General features: G+C 52.7%; 1 protein-coding gene and 1 pseudogene across 7 annotated transcripts in view; one reads left to right on the plus strand and one right to left on the minus strand.

The window, feature by feature from the left end:
• Nucleotides 1-297: 297 nt before the first annotated feature.
• On the minus strand, nucleotides 298-384 carry LOC138721668 (U2 spliceosomal RNA; annotated as a pseudogene).
• Nucleotides 385-2,987: 2,603 nt separating this feature from the next.
• TRIM9 (tripartite motif containing 9) overlaps nucleotides 2,988-20,336 on the plus strand; it is a 62,155-nt gene continuing 44,806 nt past the window's right edge. For all 7 annotated transcript variants that reach the window (XM_069856806.1, XM_069856803.1, XM_069856804.1 and 4 more), the window contains exon 1: nucleotides 2,988-3,815. In XM_069856806.1, the coding sequence (XP_069712907.1) occupies nucleotides 2,994-3,815 (822 nt within the window). In that variant the 5' untranslated portion in view covers nucleotides 2,988-2,993. The remainder of the gene's footprint in view (nucleotides 3,816-20,336) is intronic.

The following is a 20,336-nucleotide window of genomic DNA, read 5'->3' on the forward strand; positions in this document are numbered from 1 at the left end:
ATCAGCACAGAGAGGAAGCAGGATATGTCGGAAACGGTGAATGACCTCAGGGAGTGGAATGACTGCAGGGATACGGATGTCAAGGTCATGTGTGCATGCAGGGACTAATAAACAAGGATTTCTGCTGTCAGCCAAGAGCTCATCCATTCAAAATGACGGAGGAGGAGGGTCAGATATATTGGTTGATGAATTACGAGCTGCCAATGTCTTAAAGTCATAAAAAGGCAACTTGAATCCTAAGCAGCATCTGCTGAGATGGTTCCAGTAGACACAGGGAGACAGGAGGGTTCCTGTACAAAGGGCTGGAGACACTCTATGTTGCTGCCAAGGTACCATGCGTGCTAGATACTACACTTGATCTTAGCCAAAAGGCCAAGAAGCAATGAGAGGATGAACAAGCATGAGAGGAGAACACATTTCCAAAGCTTAACACAGGTCTCCCACATGGTAGTGGAAGATCATCTGCTTTCATCGGACACCTGAGAACTCTCCAGCAGCATGGGGACACCTCTAGGAAGATCCTGGGACACCCCAACCACATCCCAACCCCCTCCACTCAGGAGGTGAGCTCCGAGCCCTTGTCTGCTCTCTGATCTATCTCTTCAGGGTGTTGCAGGAATGCAATGAATGAAGGAGACTGCAGAGCTTTTTGTCTTGACTCATTCCTCTCCTTTATTTATTAGCTCTGGCCCAGCTCAGGGTCTCATCAATCAACCTAAATTCGCCTTCTGGCTACCCACTACCTGCACACACGTGCTGGCACACCTTCGCCTGCCCAGTCCACCTCTCCTAGCCTGGACCCAAGGTTCCTGTGCAGCCCAGAGCAGCGAAGGTGGAAGCCAGGTGATCTATCACCTTCCCAAGACCATGCCAGCAATCCCCCTGCAGGGAGATCCAGGTAGGCTCCCTCTCTGCCCTGGTGGATGGAGATCGATCAGCATCACAGGGATGATGCTGATAGATTAATTAGTGACAGACAGCCTTCAGCGTCGTGGCCCACAGCTCCTCACTACAGTCTATGATGTGAACGTTTATTGATATCCTGAGTCCCACCTTCCTTTTGTCCTGTAATCCTTTCGCTGGTGGCGATCTCAGCAGAAAGATTGGTAGCGGACGTGTGTTTGTACATAAATACGTGTAAATATAAAGCAGAGGAGGTTTAAGAAAACCCTGTTGCCCAAAGCAAGCGGTTTAAGCTGTTTGTCATCAAGGTATTATTAACAAGGAGAAAATATTGAGTTGTTAAAATGGAGCTCCTCACCCCCCAGCACCCCAAGTCCTTCTCCTCAGGGCTCCTCTCAATCACGTCATCCCCGAGCCTGGATTGAAACCGCGGATTGCCCCGACCCAGGTGTGGGACCTCGCACTTGGCCTCCTTACACTTCACGAGGAAGCGAGGGCCCAAGAAAAGAGGTAAATGTTTATGACCAAGGGTTGCTTCCAAACACGACGGCTGCTCTCCTCTTTGTAGAGCTTTTTCCTCCTTCTGCCTATTGGTACGACCAGCGTGTCGCTACAGCAGAAACGGCATCACGGACCTGCCAGGGTGAAAAATGGCCCTGGGGAACAGGAGGCAGAGCAAACGAGGACTGATGGCTTCACTACAGCAAAAGGGCAGCGAGAGGAATGAAAGCAGAGGGGAAAAAAATATCAACTCTGAGCAGACAGCGAAAGGGAGCGAGTGAGGAGCACTCAGCACCATTGAGGGGAAGCCACAACACCAGTGGTCGATATGGAGCGAGCAGGAGCCTGGAGAAGCAGAAAGGAGAGTACAATCAGCCCTGCTCACATCCCCGCAGAGGCGGAAAGTCCTTTTCATGTTATTGCTTCCCCCTCCTTATCAGGCTGACAAATGTTGGTGCCTTCCTTGCGCATCTCAGCGCCTAGGTGTCTCCCCCTTTGAATCATGGAATGGTTTGGGTTGGAAGGGACCTCAAACCCATCCAGTTCCATCCCTGCCATAGGCAGGGACACCTCCCACTGGATCAGGGGGTCCAAGCCCCATCCAACCTGGCCTTGAACCCCTCCAGGGATGGGGCAGCCACCCCTGCTCTGGGCAGCCTGGGCCAGGGCCTCCCCACCCTCAGCGTGAAGAAATTCCTCTTTATGTCTAGCATCACAGAATCACTAGGTTGGAAAAGACCCACTGGATCACGGAGTCCAACAAGCTTCAGAACGAGATTTCTCAACTTGTAGGTGAAACACCTTAGAAACTCATGCTTGAAATTAAGACACTGAAATAGGTGGTATTTTAAAAGGGCTGGGATATTCCCACAGCTTGTTTTAGGAGTAACAGTGAATTTTACATGTCCTAGTAGACAATTCTGTATTAGGGGAATTACATTTCTGATGAGAGACACGTAGCCATTGACTAAACGCCAAAGCCAGAAGGCTGGGGTTGGTTTTTTTGGTTTGTATCCACTGTCCTTCACTCCATCACCCCAGGCCTGTGTGAGCAGCCCCTCCCCAGCTTTCCTGGAGCCCCTTTCAGCACTGGAAGCTGCTCTGAGGTCTCCCTGGAGCCTTCTCTTCTCCAGGCTGAACAACCCCAACTCTCTCAGCCTGGCCTCGCACGGGTCCCGGCCTCCAGGGCCTCTGGACCCCCCCAACACCTCCATCTCCCCCCTCCAGCCGAGGGTTCCAGCCTTGGACCCGCCACTCCAGGCGGGGCCTCGGGGGCGGGGCTGGCGGGAGGACGCGCAGGGGTCTCAGCCAATCAGAGCGCCGCGTTACGCCCCCGCGAAGCGGCTCAGCCAATGGCTGGGCTCGGTGGGCGGGGCACAGCGCCGCTCAGCCAATGGCTGTGCTCAGTGGGCGGAGCTCAGTGCAGCTCAACCAATGGCGAGGCTCGGTGGGCGGGGCTCGGCGCGGGCCTCGGCGCGGGGCTCGGGGCTGGCGGCAGTCGGCGCGGCGGCGCGGCGCGGGGCGGTCGCGGTGCTTTGGGCTCCTGCTCCCCTCTCCCCCCCCCCCCTTTCCCCGCGCCTCCCTCCTTCATGGAAGAGATGGAAGAGGAGCTGAAATGCCCCGTGTGCGGCTCCTTCTACCGGGAGCCCATCATCCTGCCCTGCTCGCACAACCTGTGCCAGGCGTGCGCCCGCAACATCCTCGTGCAGACGCCCGAGGCGGAGTCCCCGCAGAGCCGCCGCGCCTCGGGCTCCGCCGTCTCCGACTACGACTACCTGGACCTGGATAAGATGAGCCTGTACAGCGAGGCGGACAGCGGCTACGGCTCGTACGGGGGGTTCGCCAGCGCGCCCACCACGCCGTGCCAGAAGTCCCCCAACGGGGTGCGGGTGTTCCCCCCGGCCGCGCCGCCGCCGCCCGCCCCCTCGGCCGCCTCGCTGGCCCCGCCGCCCCGCAACGCCTGCCTGACGTGCCCGCAGTGCCACCGCAGCCTGGTGCTGGACGAGCGCGGCCTGCGCGGCTTCCCCCGCAACCGCCTGCTCGAGGGCGTCATCGACCGCTACCAGCAGGGCCGGGCGGCCGCGCTGCGCTGCCAGCTCTGCGAGAAGGCGCCCAAGGAGGCGGCCGTCATGTGCGAGCAGTGCGACGTCTTCTACTGCGAGCCCTGCCGCCTGCGCTGCCACCCGCCGCGGGGCCCGCTGGCCAAGCACCGCCTGGTGCCCCCGGCCCAGGGCCGCGCCGGCCGCCGCCTCAGCCCCCGCAAGATCTCCACCTGCACCGACCACGAGCTGGAGAACCACAGCATGTACTGCGTGCAGTGCAAGAGCCCCGTCTGCTACCAGTGCCTCGAGGAGGGCAAGCACGCCAGCCACGAGGTCAAGGCGCTGGGCGCCATGTGGAAGCTCCACAAGGTGAGGCCTGCGCCCCCGGCCCAGGGCCACCCGGCCGACACACCTTGTCCTGCGTGGGCGCCTTCCCCATCGCCACCCGCCGTCTCCCACATCCAGGCTGTGGTTTGCACCCGTCTTGAGGGGAGAGTGGGCTCTGAGCTTGGGGATGCTGGCACTGTGGAGGTGATGCTGTGTTTTGCACCCCTACTTGAGAGGAGAGTGGTCCCTGAGCTCAGGGATGCTGGCACTGAGGAGATGATGCTGTGTTTTGATCCCTTGCTTAAGAGGACAGTGGTCCCTGAGTTAGGGATGCTGACACTGAGGAGATGATGCTGTGTTTTGATCCCTTGCTTGAGAGGAGATTGGTCCCTGCGCTTGGGGAGGCTGTTGCTGCGGAGATGATGCTGTGTTTTGCACCCCTGCTTGCAAGGAGAGTGGTCCCTGAGCTTGGGGATGCTGGCACTGAGGAGATGATGCTGTGTTTTGCACCGTTGCTTGAGAGGAGAGTGGTCCCTGAGCTTGGGGGTGCTGGCACTGGGGAGATGATGTTGTGTTTTGCACCCTTGCTTGAGAGGAGAGGTGCTTCCACCATGGGGATGGCAGCAGCAGGCAGATGATGCTGTGTTTTGCTCCATTGCTTGAGAGGAAAGCTGCCCCTCAGCGCTGGAATACCGGCACTGGGGAGATGATGCTTCGTTTTGCTCCCTTGCTTGAGAGGAGAGTTGTTCTCCAGCACAGGGATGTTCACACTGGGGAGACGATACTGTGTTTTGCACCCTTGTTCGAGAGGAGAGTTGCCCCCCTGGCACAGGGATGCTGGCAGCAGGCAGATGTTGCTATGGTTTGGTCCCCTGCTTGAGAGGAGAGTGCTCCCCGCGCCTGAGGATGCTCTCATTGAGAAGATGATGATGCATTTTGCTCCCTTGCTTGAGAGGAGAGTTGCTCCCCAGCACAAGGATGTTGGCGTTGGGGAGATGATGCTGTGTTTTACTCCTTTGCTTGTGAGGAGAGTTTCCTCCACCATGGGGATGGGATCTGCAGCAGGCAGATGATGCTGTGTTTTGCTCCCTTGCTTGAGAGGGAGCAATGGGGAGGTGATGCTGTTTTGCTCCTTTGCTAGAGAGAAGAGTTCCCCCTCGGCACAAGGATGCTGGCATCGGGCAGATGATGCTCCTGGTGGGTCCCCAAATCACGATGACTGGCCCCGAGGAGCCAGGGCTCTGCCGAAGGAGCCAGCTGGGCCTGGGGGTGGATCAGGAGCACCTACACTGCAGAGCTGGAAAAGTGATGGGCAGCGATGCTTTCGTGAGGAGGGAGGTGTGAAATCCTCTGGGAGAGGGGGTACACGGGACACAGTGTCAAGGCACCGTGGGGTGCTGCTGAGGAAGGGCTGCTGTCTCCTCCTGCACACCGAGTCATGGCGAGGAGGAGGGGTGGCAGTGGGCAGCAGCGCGGTAGCGGAGCCCTTTGCTGAATACTGATCAGCTCCTCTTCAGCGCTCTCACTCCCACACGCGTCCTCGCCAGAGGAGAGGTTGCCAGCGCTTGCGGCAGGGACGTGGCTGTCATCAGCTCAACTCCATCCGCCCCACCGCCCCCTCCCGCCCTCCGTCCTCGCACCAGTGACCTCCTCGCTGAGGGAACTGGGGCAGAAGTGACTGGGACGCGGGCAGACAGGGCGCGAGGGGGTGGGCGTCACTCCACGGATGAACATTGAAATAATTGCCCCCGGCTCCAACAAATCAGTGCTGGCAGGAGCAGGTGGAGGAACCTGCGACGTGGGGTTGGTGAGATGGAGAGGGTCCTGACCTCTCCTGTCAAAAGGATCTTGGCCAGATTGTTTTCTCAGGAGGTCTCTTGTCTTGCTTTCACCTGCTGCGTGATGGTATGTGGCCCCGTGGAGGATGCAGGCTGCTGGGCTGCAGCTCTGCACCCTGTGTTGAGGCAGTGGGTGCATGCAGGGACAGGCCATCGCTGGTCATGTCACCCCCTGAGAGGGCTGGGAGAAGAAGGGTCACCTCAGTCCGGTGCAGCGTGGGAGGAAAGGGTACAGCAGTGCCTGCTGGTGCTGGAGAGGGCTTGCCCTGACACCCTTTTACTGGGAGAGGGAACGCCTCCTCCAAGGCTTTCCAGCACTCTCACAGTTCTGGAATCCCCAACATAAGAAGGAGATGGAGCTGTTGGAACGGGTCCAGGGGAGGTCATGGAGATGATCTGCGGGCTGGAGCAGCTCTGCTGTGAGGGCAGGCTGAGAGAGTTGGGGTTGTTCAGCCTGGAGAAGAAGGCTCCAGGGAGACCTTAGAGCAGCTTCCAGCGCTGAAAGGGGCTCCAGGAAAGCTGGGGAGGGGCTTTTCACAAGGGCCTGGAGCAATGGGATGAGGGGGAATGGCTTTAAATTGGAAGAGGGGAGATTTAGATTAGACATTAGGAAGAAATTCTTTACGATGAGGGTGGGGAGACCCTGGCGCAGCTTTCCCAGAGCAGGGGTGGCTGCCCCATCCCTGGAGGGGTTCAAGGCCAGGTTGGATGGGGCTTGGAGCCCGTGATCTAGTGGGAGGTGTCCCTGCCCATGGCAGGGGTGGGATTGGATGCGCTTTGAAGTCCCTTCCAACCCAAACCATTCCATGATTCTATGGTTTGAAATGATTTGTATGCAATTTCTCTCCGAGAAATCGGGAAGTGAAGTCACGCCTGCCTCAGTGAGCCCGTGTTCCTGCAGGTGGTCAGTATGGCTTTTTGGTGTGAAAGTGCAGGGTTTGACTGCTGTTTCCTGATGTTTGCTTGTTTGAGGAGAGCGAAGATCCCGTTGAGTCCGTTGTAGCAGCACGGTGTAATTGGAGCAGTGATTTCAGAAGCACTCCCTGAGCTTCTGTGTAACTGAATCGAGGGGAGAGCTTAGTGACAGTCCAAGCTTTATCCTGGCCAGGAGCGGGCATTCGGAACCACCTGCAGATTTGAGCTGGTGAACCTCCTGCAAAGGTATCTAGGAGTCATTTTTCGAGGAGACAGGCCTTTTGCAGCGAGACAAACCTGCCAAAAGGGTGCCCCTTTTTGCCTGCAATGAGTGGTTGTAACAAGTACCCACAGCTCTTTGGAAAGGGCAAAGTCATCACCTTTTGACTTCTCTTCTGCGATTACAGCGTCGGAGCAAAGCATTCCTTGGCACACATCTGTGCTCTTAATTTTGTAACCTGAGGAGACTGTGATTCTCACCGCAATCTGCGCTGACCCAAGAGTGCCTTGATGAGCTGTTGTTCTTGCAAGCAGCATTCACACATTGGTACGTGCTTGCCAGGCTCTGGGCGATCGCTGTTAAGTGCTTTTTACGGACCCCTTCAGGAACTGCCCCAATTTTGTTTTCCCCTTGACAGAGCGCTGATTGTGTGGTCCTTGCAGATGATGGCTTCAAAATAATCCGTGCTGAGGCACAATCAAACGTAATTCAGGGAGCCTGGATCTCTAAGCTGGACACAGATCGTGGGAAATCCTCTCTCTTCCTCTCTTCCTTTCAGGACAGCTGTTGGGAGAGGAGTAAATATTCAGAGAAATGTAGAGGAAAATGGGTTTTTAATCTGAATCGTCCCAGTTTTGTGCCTATATTGCAGCTGTCTGGATTTGATCCTGACTAGCTGGAGTGCTGCTTGGCATGTGAAAAGCAGAGACACAAGATGGAGCTGGATCGTTCATTCTTTGCGCATTCAAGTCCCTCTTGCTTTTGCTGGGAAGTGTGTGGGGAGTGCAGGTTCAGCAGCTAAAAGGGCTTTTTATAGATAAATGGATAGGTGGATGAATATATACATTAAAAAACAGACTGGAAGGGACCTCCAGGATCACACAGTCCAGTCCTCACCTATCTCTGGCTGCTCTGAAATCACATCAATCAATCAAGCTCTGTCTTATAAACATTTATGCTTGCTGATGCCTGTTGGAAAAGACTCCCAGAGGTCCATAAGCAGGTTTGAAAGCTTTCTGGGTCAGGCAGTGGGGGGACCGTGATGTAGAGTAGTTATTCCTGCCCATCTCTCACCAGATGTTGGGTTGTTGGCCAGCGCTGATAGATCTGGGTGTCCTCCGCAGAGTCTCTAGCACTTCTCATCCCATGGGTGGAGACCTTCCCTGGGGTGGGTCATGCCTCCGGAGGCTGCTTTTGGTTTTGGGATGGATATCCTGACTGTAGCAGACGCGAACCTGGATTTACCATATAAGTTGAAGTGGTCGGTGGTCCCATGGTGAACAGCGATGGAATCATGGAATGGTTTGTGTTGGAAGGGGCCTCAAAGCCCATCCAGTTCCACCCGTGCCATGGGCAGGGACACCTCCCACTGGATCAGGGGCTTCAAGCCCTATCCAGCCTGGCCTTGAACCCCTCCAGGGATGGGGCAGCCACCCCTGCTCTGGGCAACCTGGGCCAGGGCCTCCCCACCCTCACAGAAAAACATTTTTCCTGAAGTGATACAACTTTCTGCTCTCTTTTTTTTTTTTTTTTGGCAGCCAAGCAGGAAGCTTTGGGTTGGGACTGTGAGTTTCCTTTAGAGGAGCTCATGGGGCTTTGCCTCTTTTCTCCCCTGGCATCTCTTTCACGTTCCTTTTGCCTTTCAGCAAGGCTCTGGGGTGGCTGGCTGGCTGCTTTGCCATGACACTGAGATGGGGGAGCCTATCCAGTTCCTCTTGCAGCAAAGCAGAAACAGGTCTTGGCTTCAGTGGACTTTAAATAGTGCTCTCAGATATACAGGTACATGGGATTTCACTGCCTAGGCTGAAGGCACAAACTGTCCTTGGACTGCAAAGCCCTGCAGCACCTCTGCAGATTGCAGTGGAGACCAACCCTGTGAACAGACGCTATGGACAACGCCCTTGGCCCCGCAGTGTGAATGTTGGGGTTGCCCTGTGCGAAGAAGGGAGCTGGACGCAGTGATCCTTGTGGGTCCCTTCCAACTCAGGTCATTGTATGATTCACTCTCTTGGATCAGCTGTAATGATTGTTAGCAGTCAGATGTTAATTAGCAGAAGTGCTACCTAGACCTCAGCTCACTTGGCTGTCAAAGGCTGAGTGAGGGGTGTGGAGAGAGTGCTTCTTTTAAGGATCAAAAATCCTATGTCCGCTAGGAATCATAGAATCATAGCATGGTTTGGGTTGGAAGGGACCTTAAAGGTCATCTAGTTCCAACCGCCCTGCCATGGGCAGGGACACCTCCCACTGAATCAGGGGCTCCAAGCCCCATCCAACCTGGCCTTGAACCCCTCCAGGGATGGGGCAGCCACCCCTGCTCTGGGCAACCTGGGCCAGTGTCTCACCACTGTCATGGTGAAGAAATTGTTCCTTCTGTCTAGTCTAAATCTGCCCCCTTCCAGTTTGTACCCATTGTCCCTCATCACCACAAGCCTTTATGAAGAGCTCCTCCCCATCTTTCTCGTAGACCCTTTCAGGTCGGTTATAAAGGCTCCTCGGACCTTTCTATTCTCCAGGCTGAACAAGCCCAACTCTCTCAGCCTGTCCTCGTATGGGAGGTGGATGACTTTGTTCCGATTGGTTTCCACATCTAGAGTAAACTTAATGGGTGGAAAACTCTACCAGTGCCTCCCGGCTTCTGCCCAGGCATCAGAGCCACAACGGGGACCAGCAGACAGCGTTATTCATCAGCTTACTTGGCAGGACCTCACTTCTGTCTTTGCTGCCAGAGAAGCTTTTGTGGGGACTTGGTTTCTTGAGGCACCGTGACCGTGCTGCTGCTGGGTCTGTGGGAATTCCTGTAGCCCACAGCGCCTGGGGAGGTATCCAAGGAGTCGCTGTATGACAAAGATCTGTTTGCATTTGCAAAGTGAAATATTTGCTGCTAAAACAGAAGCAGTGAGAATCCTTAATCTTTTCCTGTAGCAAGCAGGGCACTTTCCCAGGGCTTGGTTTGTTGGCCTTCCCACATCCCACCGCCCTTGCTCCATTCCCTGCTATCTGTGGCAGCAGGGTCTCTCCTGTCCTTCTCCAGCAACGCCAAACAGCCTTCCCGATGGCTCCATTTTCCTGTGACCAAATCCTGAGAGCGGCAAGTGGGCTGAGATGTTTTGAGGGCAGAAAAAAGCCAAGAGGCGTCACTGAGGTCAGTGGATTTACACCAGCTTGTGTCTGTCCAGGATCCAAAGGTGATCCTGACGTCTTCATGGAATCCTGGAATGGTTTTCATCAGAAGGAACCTGAAAGCCCATCCAGTCCCACCCCTGCTGTGGGCAGGGACACCTCCCACTGGATCAGGGGCTCCAAGCCCCATCCAGCCTGGCCTTGAACCCCTCCAGGGATGGGGCAGCCACCCCTGCTCTGGGCAACCTGGGCCAGGGCCTCCCCACCCTCACAGCAAAACATTTCTTCCAAAAATCTCATCTCAGTCTCTCCTCTTTCAGCTTAAAACCATTCTCCCCCCATCCTATCCCTGCCCTCCCTGATCCAGAGCCCCTCTCCAGCCTTCCTGGAGCCCCTTTCAGCACTGGAAGCTGCTCTAAGGTCTCCCTGGAGCCTTCTCTTCTCCAGGCTGAACAACCCCAACTCTCTCATTCTGTCCTCAGAGCAGAGGTGCTCCAGCCCTCACATCATCTCCATGGTCTCCTCTGGACTCACTCCAACAGCTCCGTGTCCTTCCTGTGCTGAGGACTCCAGCACTGAATGCAAGACTTGTATTAATTTATTTTCAGAACTGCTCTCTGTGAGAGAGAGCTGCACTTTCCGCAGTTAACAGTAACAAACAACCCTGAATATCATGTTAATCAAGGGTAACGGAGTACAGCAAGTTCTACGAGGCAATCTTGGAGCTCGCACAGCAGTCAGTGCCAAGAGATGTCCTCTTAGACATTTGCAAATGGGAATGGCCCCAGGGCTGTCTTGGAGCGCATGTAAATCACTGCAGCTTCATCAGTTCCAGCGGGAAGTCCAAAAATACACAGACCTGATAGGGAGATGCTGTGTTGCACCATCTGTGCTCAAGCTCTCCAAAGGCTTTTAAAGCCTCTCAGCGTGCAGGCTGGTGTCTGGTGGGATCTGTCCTCATCCAGAAGGTTCCTGTGCTCTGTAAATATCAAACTTTCTCTGTTCTCCCTATCAGATTTTTTTCTTCTCTTGGCCATTTAATGAATGAAGGATCCCACTGGCTTTAATATTTCTTGTGGTGCAAATCAGGAGCGCCGCAGCCGAGACTGGTGAAACATCAACCCATGGGCTAATCCTTGCCTTTCTTTCATGGGAATTTCAGCAGGTATTAATGTGTCACCCAGCGATGCTCCTGTCACCACATCCCTAGCCTGGAAAACCAGGAGAATTAGCAAGCAGAGCAAACACTGTGCCTGGTGTTAAGTAAATGACATGAAAGTGAGAAAAAAGGCATTGTTGTTGATTTACCAGGTTTCGCAGGATGCACTCAGAGAGCTGACAGCGCTGCAGAGTGGATTTTGGTCAGGAACGCCCTCTCAAGGGGCTTATGGGGCCACTTCGCCTTGTTCATTCCCACTCTTCTAAATAAACCAGCACCCAAAAGGTCAAGTTTTGAGAGGGAAAGTGTTTTTTGGTGTCACTTACCATAACCTGTTCACATATAGCCACAAAATCCTGTTGAGGAGCCTTGCAATGTTCTTTCTGGAGACCCAGCGCCTGCTGAGATATTTTCATTCCCTTCCCTTTCCTGAAGTTTGAAGGAATTTTCTGCATCCCTTGATTAACTGGCATCATTCCCACAGGTAATCATTAAAGCTTTTGAATTCCGTGTGCTCTTCCCAAGACAATTGGATCAACAACTTTCCAGTTCATCAAACAGTTCTGTTGACGGCCTTGTTCCCTTTTTTGTTTTTAGGATGAAGCTTTCACCGTGACTGTGGTGTGAGTTTTACCTGTTAAATTGGCTTATAAATAAGCCAGCTCATTCCTTGTTGGTTCAGATTGTCCTACTGGGATGAATTGGATAAATATCTATTTAGAGCAAGGATGTAAGCCAAAGAAAGCTTGCGGGATAAATCTCTGATGACCCCAGCGTAGGTAGCATCCTGGAAGGAGACACGGAGGCATTAGAAGTTGCAGTAAGGCAACAAAGCCGGGAGAGTTCTGGAGAACAAGTCTTATGAGGAGCAGCTGGGGGAGCTGGGGCTGTTTAGCCTGGAGAAAAGGAGGCTTGGAGCCCCTGATCCAGTGGGAGGTGTCCCTGCCCATGGCAGGGGGTGGGACTGGATGGGCTTTGAGGTCCTTTCCAACCCAAACCATTCTATGATTCTGTTACGCTTTCTAACAAGGAGGCTCGTGTACATAGAAACCATGCCCAGCTCTCAGCCATGCCCATGGCACTTGCTGGTGGATGCAGAAAGGAGTTCTGTCAGCTGTTAAAGCAAGAGACTAGAGCCGAGAACAGCGTGTGAAAGGGGTCAGCTTTCCTATTCAAAGGAAAATTTTGTCTGAAAAATACAGCCAGAACCAACTCACATTTTGCTTTCAGAATTGGATGCAGCTTTTCAGGGCAGCCTGACCTGGAGCTGGCTGGAAAAGCTCAGTGGAGGCTCAGCTTTTCTGATAAAAGCTGTATGTCTAGTTAGAAATAATAAAACCAAGTTCATTTTGCTGTTTTCTGGAGCCAGCATCTGGTTGTAGCAACAGGTGAGGTCCTTGACTCTGATGGGGGATCCGAACTACAACACAGGTGGTGCAGTGTGGACTGGTTTGGGGTTATGTTTTCTGCATTTGATTAGCTGAGGAATTCGCTGCGTTACAGAAATATGAGAGAATTAGTAGGTGCACGTTCCGTTCTGTCCCGCAGTTCGCAGAAAGCACAGTGGATGGGATCTTAACAGCTGAGGGATTTCCCATCAGTGCTAATTACCCCCTCCCCTTTACCAGGCTTAGATTAGTTGATGGATTTAGAAAAGGGTAGGACACGGGTGTTTTAGGGCACGTAGGTTGAGGGAGGGGACTCTCACCCTCTACTCTGCTTTCTTGAGCTCCCACTTGGACTCCTGTGTCCAGCTCTGGAATCCCCAACATAAGAAGGAGATGGAGCTGTTGGAACAGGTCCAGAGGAGGCCACGGAGATGATACGAGTGCTGGAGCAGCTCTGCTCCGAGGACAGGCTGAGAGAGTTGGGGTTGTTCAGCCTGGAGAACAGAAGGCTCCAGGGGTGGAGATGGATGGGGTTTGAGGTCCCTTCCAACCCAACCCATTCTGTTTGCTGTCTGAAGTGCTGTGGGTTGGAGCCGTGGTTGCCCACTAGCACGAAGTCGGATCCTTAGCTGGTGTAGAACTGCACAGCTCCATTGATGCTGCAGCACCGAGCCCATTGGAGTGGAAGATCGAGTTTGCCTCTTCGAATCCCTCATGCGGAGATCCCAGCCTGGGTGCCCACGCTGGGATGCTGCTTCCAGCTAGGAGAGGAGGCAGAATGCCTAAACACCTGGGCAAATACCCATTAAATTATTTGCCTGAACGCTGGAACCGTAGCACATTTTTCAACCAGTGATCCCTTTTTTGGAGGTCGAACTCCTGCATTTAGTTCTGGTTTTCCTGTCCCCTGTCTGGCCCTCCTGGATTTGTGCCGTCGGTTCCATTCTCTGGTTGCGGTGCCCCGCGGCAGGATTGTTTTGGGTTTATGAATGAAGGCTGGCTTGTTGCTTTGCTTTCAGCTCGAGGGTGCGTAACACATCCGTAGCATCGCTTGTTTAAGCCTTTGCTGTGGAGCTGCAGCTGCTTTCCACCTGCAGCTCTTGGGGTTTCTCTGACAAAACCCCTCTGTCTTCCCTGATAACCAATGACCCTTGACTCAAGAGGCATTAATTCACTAATGCTTTTAATTTCTCTGCTTTCCTCCCTGCTCTTCACCTCTTGACCTTGCAGGCATCAGCTGTAGATGATGACAAGAGGTGCTGCTCATGGCCCAGCACTTGGGGCATGGACTCGCTGGGGTCTCTGTTGGGGCTTGGGACTCTGTACTTGGGAAGGACCTTTCCAACTGTAGGGCAGACTCAGAGGTCTGTTTTTGACTCCAGAGTGGTGTTAGGAAAGCATCCCTTTTGTTCTGATTTTATGCCACGGTCTCTCCATTGGAGTCTGTAAAGCTGGGAGAAGGGGGGGTTGTGTCAAGCTTTGAAATAGATCCTTTCTTACGCGGCGTGTTTATTGATTTCAAGACACAAACGTAGAACTTCGGGGTCAGAACCGCTGTTCCCTCGCTCCCCTTCCTGGAAGAGCTGGGCTGTGTTACCCAAAGCACCCGGTGATTCATCCCAAAGCAGGGGAGGAGTGGGAAGATGCTGGCAAGGGTTTATATTGCAGCGAGGAACGGAGCTGTGGCACCATTTCCCTGAGGATGCTGGAAGAAAGAAGGGATGGACTCATGGCTGTGACTGAGATCAGCTCTCCTGGATGAGCATTTGCTTCTGAGCAAATAATTGCCCGGCCTCCCCGGCTTTCCTTTCTCCTGCCTCAAACTGCCCCAGCTTGTCCAAAGCTGCTCCTTAGCAATGCAGGCTTGGCACGGCTCCTTTCCTCCAGCCCAGCAACCTGGTCACGCTGCAATGCAAGCTCATAACCAAGCGCCGCCTGCTACACGTGGAGATGCCCTGAGAACTTCCAATAACGCCGAGGGCATCGCCGCTGCCAGGGCTGGGTGAAATCCCATCAAGGGCATAATGAGAGCATCAGCTTCCCTCCCTGGGAAAGCACTCTGTACATGCTCAGTTTGAAATTGAAGTCACTGAGATTTAAAGGCGTGACTTCAATGCTTTCTTGAGTTGGGACGGCTGAAATGGAAAACTGGTGAGAGCCCTTGATGTGCAAACAGCGTCGGATTAACTGCGTGCTGGGTGAGAGCCGGCGTCGTGCCTTGGCTCACAGACAGATACCACTGTTCCCTGGGAACACAGTGCTCTTTCTTTGGCTGGGTGCAAGATAGAAGTGTGAAACGAGCCTTGACTTTCATGGCAGAGCCAGTAAAGTCTCAGTCTTGCTGTCTGAGGAGCCAGTCCAAATGCCTTCCCTGATTGTCCTGATGTGTATTTTATTGATGCTTCTTTGTAGTTCAGCCGACTGCCTTTCTTATTCCATTTTTAATCCACAGCCACCTCTTTGTGAGGGTCTTCTCTAGGATGAGCAGTCCCAGTGGTTCAAGTCGTAGAATTAAGGTTGGAAAAGGCCTCTAAGCGTATCCATTCCAACCATCAGCCGAGCACCACCGTGCCCACTAAACCATGTTCCCAAGTGCCATGTATACATGGTTTTTGAACCCTTCCAGGGATGGAGACTCCACCACTGCCCTGGGCAGCCTCTGCCAGGGTTTCACCACTCTGTTAGTAAAAAAATTTACCTAATTAAACCTCCCCTGGTGCAACTTGAGGCCTTTTCCTCTCTTCCTTTCTCTTGTTACTTGGAGGAGTCACGCTGTTGCGCAAAACCCACTCAGTTCCACAACTCAGACATGGCTGAGTTTATCCTGGATCCATCCCGCAGTAACGCTTCTTCCATCTTGACGTTGAATTCCTTGGAAATGAGAACCTTGAAAGGATGTTTCCTTAGGTCTGTGCTGCCACCAGCCCACAGCCTAGTGAATCAGAGCGCAGACACAGTTTCTCACCGATGAGATTATTTCTCACCTCCCCCAGAGCACAGTGGTTAAAATTCGGGTTTGGCTACAGAAAAATAAATCCAATACTCAGAAGTGTTGTTGGTTTGTATCATTTGAAATGTTGCCCTCTGGCTTATCAGCAGGATGAGGGGAGCCGAGCGCTGCCCCTTCCCCTCTGCTCTGCTAATGACTGATGACAGCTTGGATCAAGGGGCAGGAAGGTGATTAGATCGTATCGACTGTGCGTATCGTGCTGTGCTTCTGGAGTTAGGAACCAGATGAGTGGCCAGTCAATCCATCTGGGACGTGGGCAGTGGGGAGGCTCTATTGATTTCCTACCGTGGCGCCGGGCTGTTGGAGCTGCAGGCAGCTCGGAGAAGGATCCTTCCTCCCATTCTGGCTGGCAGGAGACATGCCAAGCTGCATGCTGATCATCTGCCTGTTGCAGTGGGGATCTGGCTGCTGTTGCTGTGCCCCAGGTATTTGCTTTGGCAGATGTTCCAGATGTGGCTGATTGGCCTGATGTCATAGCATCACGGAATGGTTTGGATTAGAAGGGATCTTAAAGCCCATCCAGTTCACACCTCCCACTGGATCAGGGGCTCCAAGCCCCATCCAACCTGGCCTTGAACCCCTCCAGGGATGGGGCAGCCACCACTGCTCTGGGCAACCTGGCCCAGGGCCTCCCCACCCTCACTACAAAACATATCTTCCTAAAATCTCATCTCAATCTCCCCTCTTTCAGCTTAAAGCCATCCCCTCCTCATCCTGTAGGTCTCCGAAGGCACTGGAGATGTAGTAGTGAGATAAGGTTTCTAAGCAGGTGCTCTCCACCCCAGACTCCTGCCCTGTTTCTCAGCTGGAGTAAGTCAACATCGATTCATCTACTCCAATATGTTCCTCCTTGAGCGTGGTCCTTTCCCTGTGACCCCTCTAGAAAAGAGGGGAACACACACTTCCAATGGGCGTGTGACCTGGGTTGAGTACCTCCTGCAATTACAAAATGTTTCTTCTGCTAAGTGGGAAAGGTGGGACACTTTTATGGGGCTGTTGCAGTTCCTGGGCTCATTTGCGACTCGGCAGAGGCAATGTCAGAAAGATGGCAATGCGGAAGGTCATTAGTAGCAATTAGCACCGATCTCTTTCTGCAGGAGCATGTGCATTCAGCATTTGGCGTCTCCGTTTGTCTTGTGATGCATCTGAAGGCAGGTTGGAGGAGTAAGTTATGTCATGACTGCAGCAAGCAGTCCCTGCCCATGGCAGGGGGTTGGCACTGGATGATCTTTAAGGCTCCTTCCAACCCAAATCATTTTATGATAAAAGCCATTCCTACCATATGCCACAGATTTGCCTTCAGTAAGGGTGTGAATTGTTACAGTTGTAGTGAGTCATGTCAGGTCCAAGAGCCTTGGGCTTTACAAAACCAGCCTGTGGCTGCAGAGATATCTAGAAGAGGGGGACAGGATCTTTATCAGGTTCTGTTCTGATAGGACAAGGAGAAATTTTTTTAAACTGAAAGAGTGGAGGTTCAAACTGGATAGAAGGGAGAAATTGTTTACACTGAGGGTGATGAAACTCAGGTCCAGGTTGCCCAGAGAAATCGTGGCTGCCCCATCCCTGGAACTATTCAAGGGCAGGTTAGATGGGGCTCTGAGGAACCTGATCCAGGGGAAGACATCCTTGCATAGCAGGGGGTTGGACTGGATGGGCTTTAAGGATCCTTTCCAACACAAACCGTCCTGTGATTCTATGACAATTGAGCAGTTTGATGCCAGATGGTTCTGCAACAGCAACATGTGCAGAACTTCACATGGCTAAGGCCTTCTGCAGATCGTGCCATCAAATGCCGTTGAATGCTGTGATTTGTGCCATCTCCATTCTCTGCACATGATGAGAGGTGACAGAAACCAAATGATCGACCTACATAGTGTTGCCAGAGTGGAGGGCTTTATGGTTCAGATGCCCAGCTCCAGCCGACTGCCATAAGCTGGAGCTGGGCATCTGAACCTCCTCTGCACACAATGACCTCTCTGTGTCCTTAGCACGTATTTGAGGACTTCTTCATCCCTCAATCCTGCAAGAGTTCCCTGGGGTTTCATCACTGAATTGGTGGTGATTCCCCGTTACAGTAAAGATCAATACTGTTGTCAAGTTAGAGGAAAGGTGCTAGCCACAAAATGAGTGAGTTCAGCTTGTATTTAATCGCGGTACTGGGACTGGAAGGGTGGGATACTGGAGCTTTTCCTCACCCAGCGTGTGGACTGGTGGTTTCCAGCAGAGATCACCAAGGCTGCCTGAAGGGTCCCAGGCAATAGGATTTATTCTGAGTTGTCTTCAGGTAGGTCATGGAACAATTCCCTTCTAGTGAATGTGTCTTTCATCACCTTGTAGCCTATAAACAGTCAAGTGAGTGTAATTTAAAAAGAAAACACACAGATAGAGGTTGTATTTATGCAGCCACCAAGTTCTCATAGAATCATAGAATGGTTTGGGTTCAAAGGGACTTTAAGCCCATCCAGTTCCCACCCCCTGCCATGGGCAGGGGCACCTCCCACTGGATCAGGGACTCCAAGCCCCATCCAACCTGGCCTTGAACCCCTCCAGGGATGGGGCAGCCACCACTGCTCTGGGCAACCTGGTCCAGGGCCTCACCATCCTCGTTGTGAAGAATTTCTTCCTTATGTCTCATCTAAATCTTCCCCCTTCCAATTTAAAGCCATTCCCCCTCATCCTATCACTCCAGGCCCTTGTAAAAATCCCTCCCTGAGCTTTCCTGGAGCCCCTTTCAGTGCTGGAAGCTGCTCTGAGGTCTCCCTGGAGCCTTCTCTTCTCCAGGCTGAACAACCCCAACTCTCTCAGCCTGTCCTTGTATGGGAGGTGCTCCATTTTAAGCCATTCCAGAAGAGTTTATATCACAGCAGGGCTCCTGAAACCAAGAAAACATCCACTTTACCTGTACGTGCCCCAAAGTACATTTGATTTAAATTAAATATAATGAAGCTTAAAGAACCAAGATCATCACCTGGCGAGAGCCTGGGGCTGCTGTGTTGAGTTCAGGGGAGCTGTGGTGATTCCGACTGCCTGAGACTCCTCTATAATATATGATCCATTTATTAATGTGCTTACCAGGGATCCAGAGCAGAGTGATGTGCCTAATGACCATCTCTGCGAAAAGCTTTTAACCTTGACAAAGTATTTACAAAATCAATATTTATTATATTGCAGTCGTTTTGTTTCAATAGACAGTTTACGTGGTTTGGGGTCTGTCCGAGTTGATTTGCAGTTACACTTTGAAGGAGCCAAGAGATCTCTGAATAGAAGTAATATCACCAATGTGTGTCAAGTGTGTGATTTAAGACCAGATTCTGCCTCCTTCATTTGTGCCAGGTGGTCCCTGCGGTCGGGAATGACCATGGTAACTTGGGGTGATTTACTCCTTCAGCAAAAGGTTGATGGAATTTGAATCCTCAGTGTAAGAAGGAGATGGAACTCTTGGAACGGGTCCAGAGAAGACTACAAGGATGATCCAAGGGCTGGAGCACCTTCCGTACGAGGCCAGGTTGAGAGAGTTGGGGTTGTTCAGCCTGGAGAAGAGAAGGCTCCGAGGAGACCGTATAGTGACCTTCCAGTACCTGAAGGGGCTACAAGAAAGCTGGGGAAGGGCTTTTTACAAAGGCTTGTGGTGACAGGATGAGGGGGTACGGGTATAAACTGGAGAGGGGAAGGTTTAGACTAAGCATAAGGAGGAATTTCTTCACTATGAGGGTGGTGATGCCCTGGAACAGGTTGCCCAGAGCAGTGGTGGCTGCCCCATCAAGGCCAGGTTGGATGGGGCTTGGAGCCCCTGATCCAGTGGGAGGTGTCCCTGCCCATGGCAGGGGGTGAAACAGGATGATCTTTAAGATGCCTTCCAGCCCAAACTCTTCTATGATTCTATGACACTGGAAATTTATACAGCAATTGGTTGGTAATTTATATAACAGTTTGTGTAACGACTTGGTGTGATCACAGTTCTGCATGTGCCTAAGTACATTAATCACCTTCTTTGTTCCTGAGTGTATTTTAAAAGCAGGCAGCCTCAACAACTGCACAGCCCTGCAATAAAGCATCCGTATTTATTCTGAGTTAGGGTTGATACGTAGAGGATTGTTTTGAATGGGTGCGTTCAGAGTGACAGAATACAGTCTGTAATTAAATACCGGTGACAGCCCTGGCCCTACAGAAGGGGTGTGGAGATGATTAGGTTAGATCTTAGGAAGAAATGTTTTCCTGTGAGGGTGGGGAGGCCCTGGCCCAGGTTGCCCAGAGCAGTGGTGGCTGCCCCATCCCTGGAGGGATTCAAGGCCAGGTTGGATGGGGCTTGGAGCCCCTGATCCAGTGGGAGGTGTCCCTGCCCCTGGCAGGGGTGGGACTGGATGGGCTTTGAGGTCCCTTCCAACCCAAACCATCCCACGATTCTATGAATCTATAAGTAAGTCAAAATCTTCAAGCTCCAACCCAGAGGGAACAGGCCCTGGCACTTACACTTTTGCCTTGCCACGTGCCACTGACGAAGCCCAAACTTCACATTTTAGAGTTATATTAGAAACCTCGGGCTTCTGCAGTGTTTGTATTCAGAGCCTTTGTCTTCCATTCCTTCCAAACTGCTGTAAGAGGCAACATCAGCCTCTGCACAGTACTGGCGCTTGGAAGGTGGTGGTGCTGGAGGTGAAGACGAGCGTGTGCTGCCCCGTAGAGCTTTCTGCCAGAGCTGGGTGGTACAGACAAACCCAGGCTCGTCCTGCCCATATGAGTTGTAAAACCAAGGGGTCAGGATAGGGACACTCAAGCTGATTGCCTGGGAGCTAATTAATTGTCAAAGCTAATGAGCTCAGGCAGAGCACTGGGCTAATCCCACTAGAGTAGGTCTGGTTTTCATCCAACTGTGCAGGGTGGACATCCCAGCTCAGACACCTTTGGGAGTCTTT

Source organism: Phaenicophaeus curvirostris, chromosome 5, assembly GCF_032191515.1.
Source record: "Phaenicophaeus curvirostris isolate KB17595 chromosome 5, BPBGC_Pcur_1.0, whole genome shotgun sequence".
Lineage (NCBI taxonomy): Eukaryota > Metazoa > Chordata > Aves > Cuculiformes > Cuculidae > Phaenicophaeus > Phaenicophaeus curvirostris.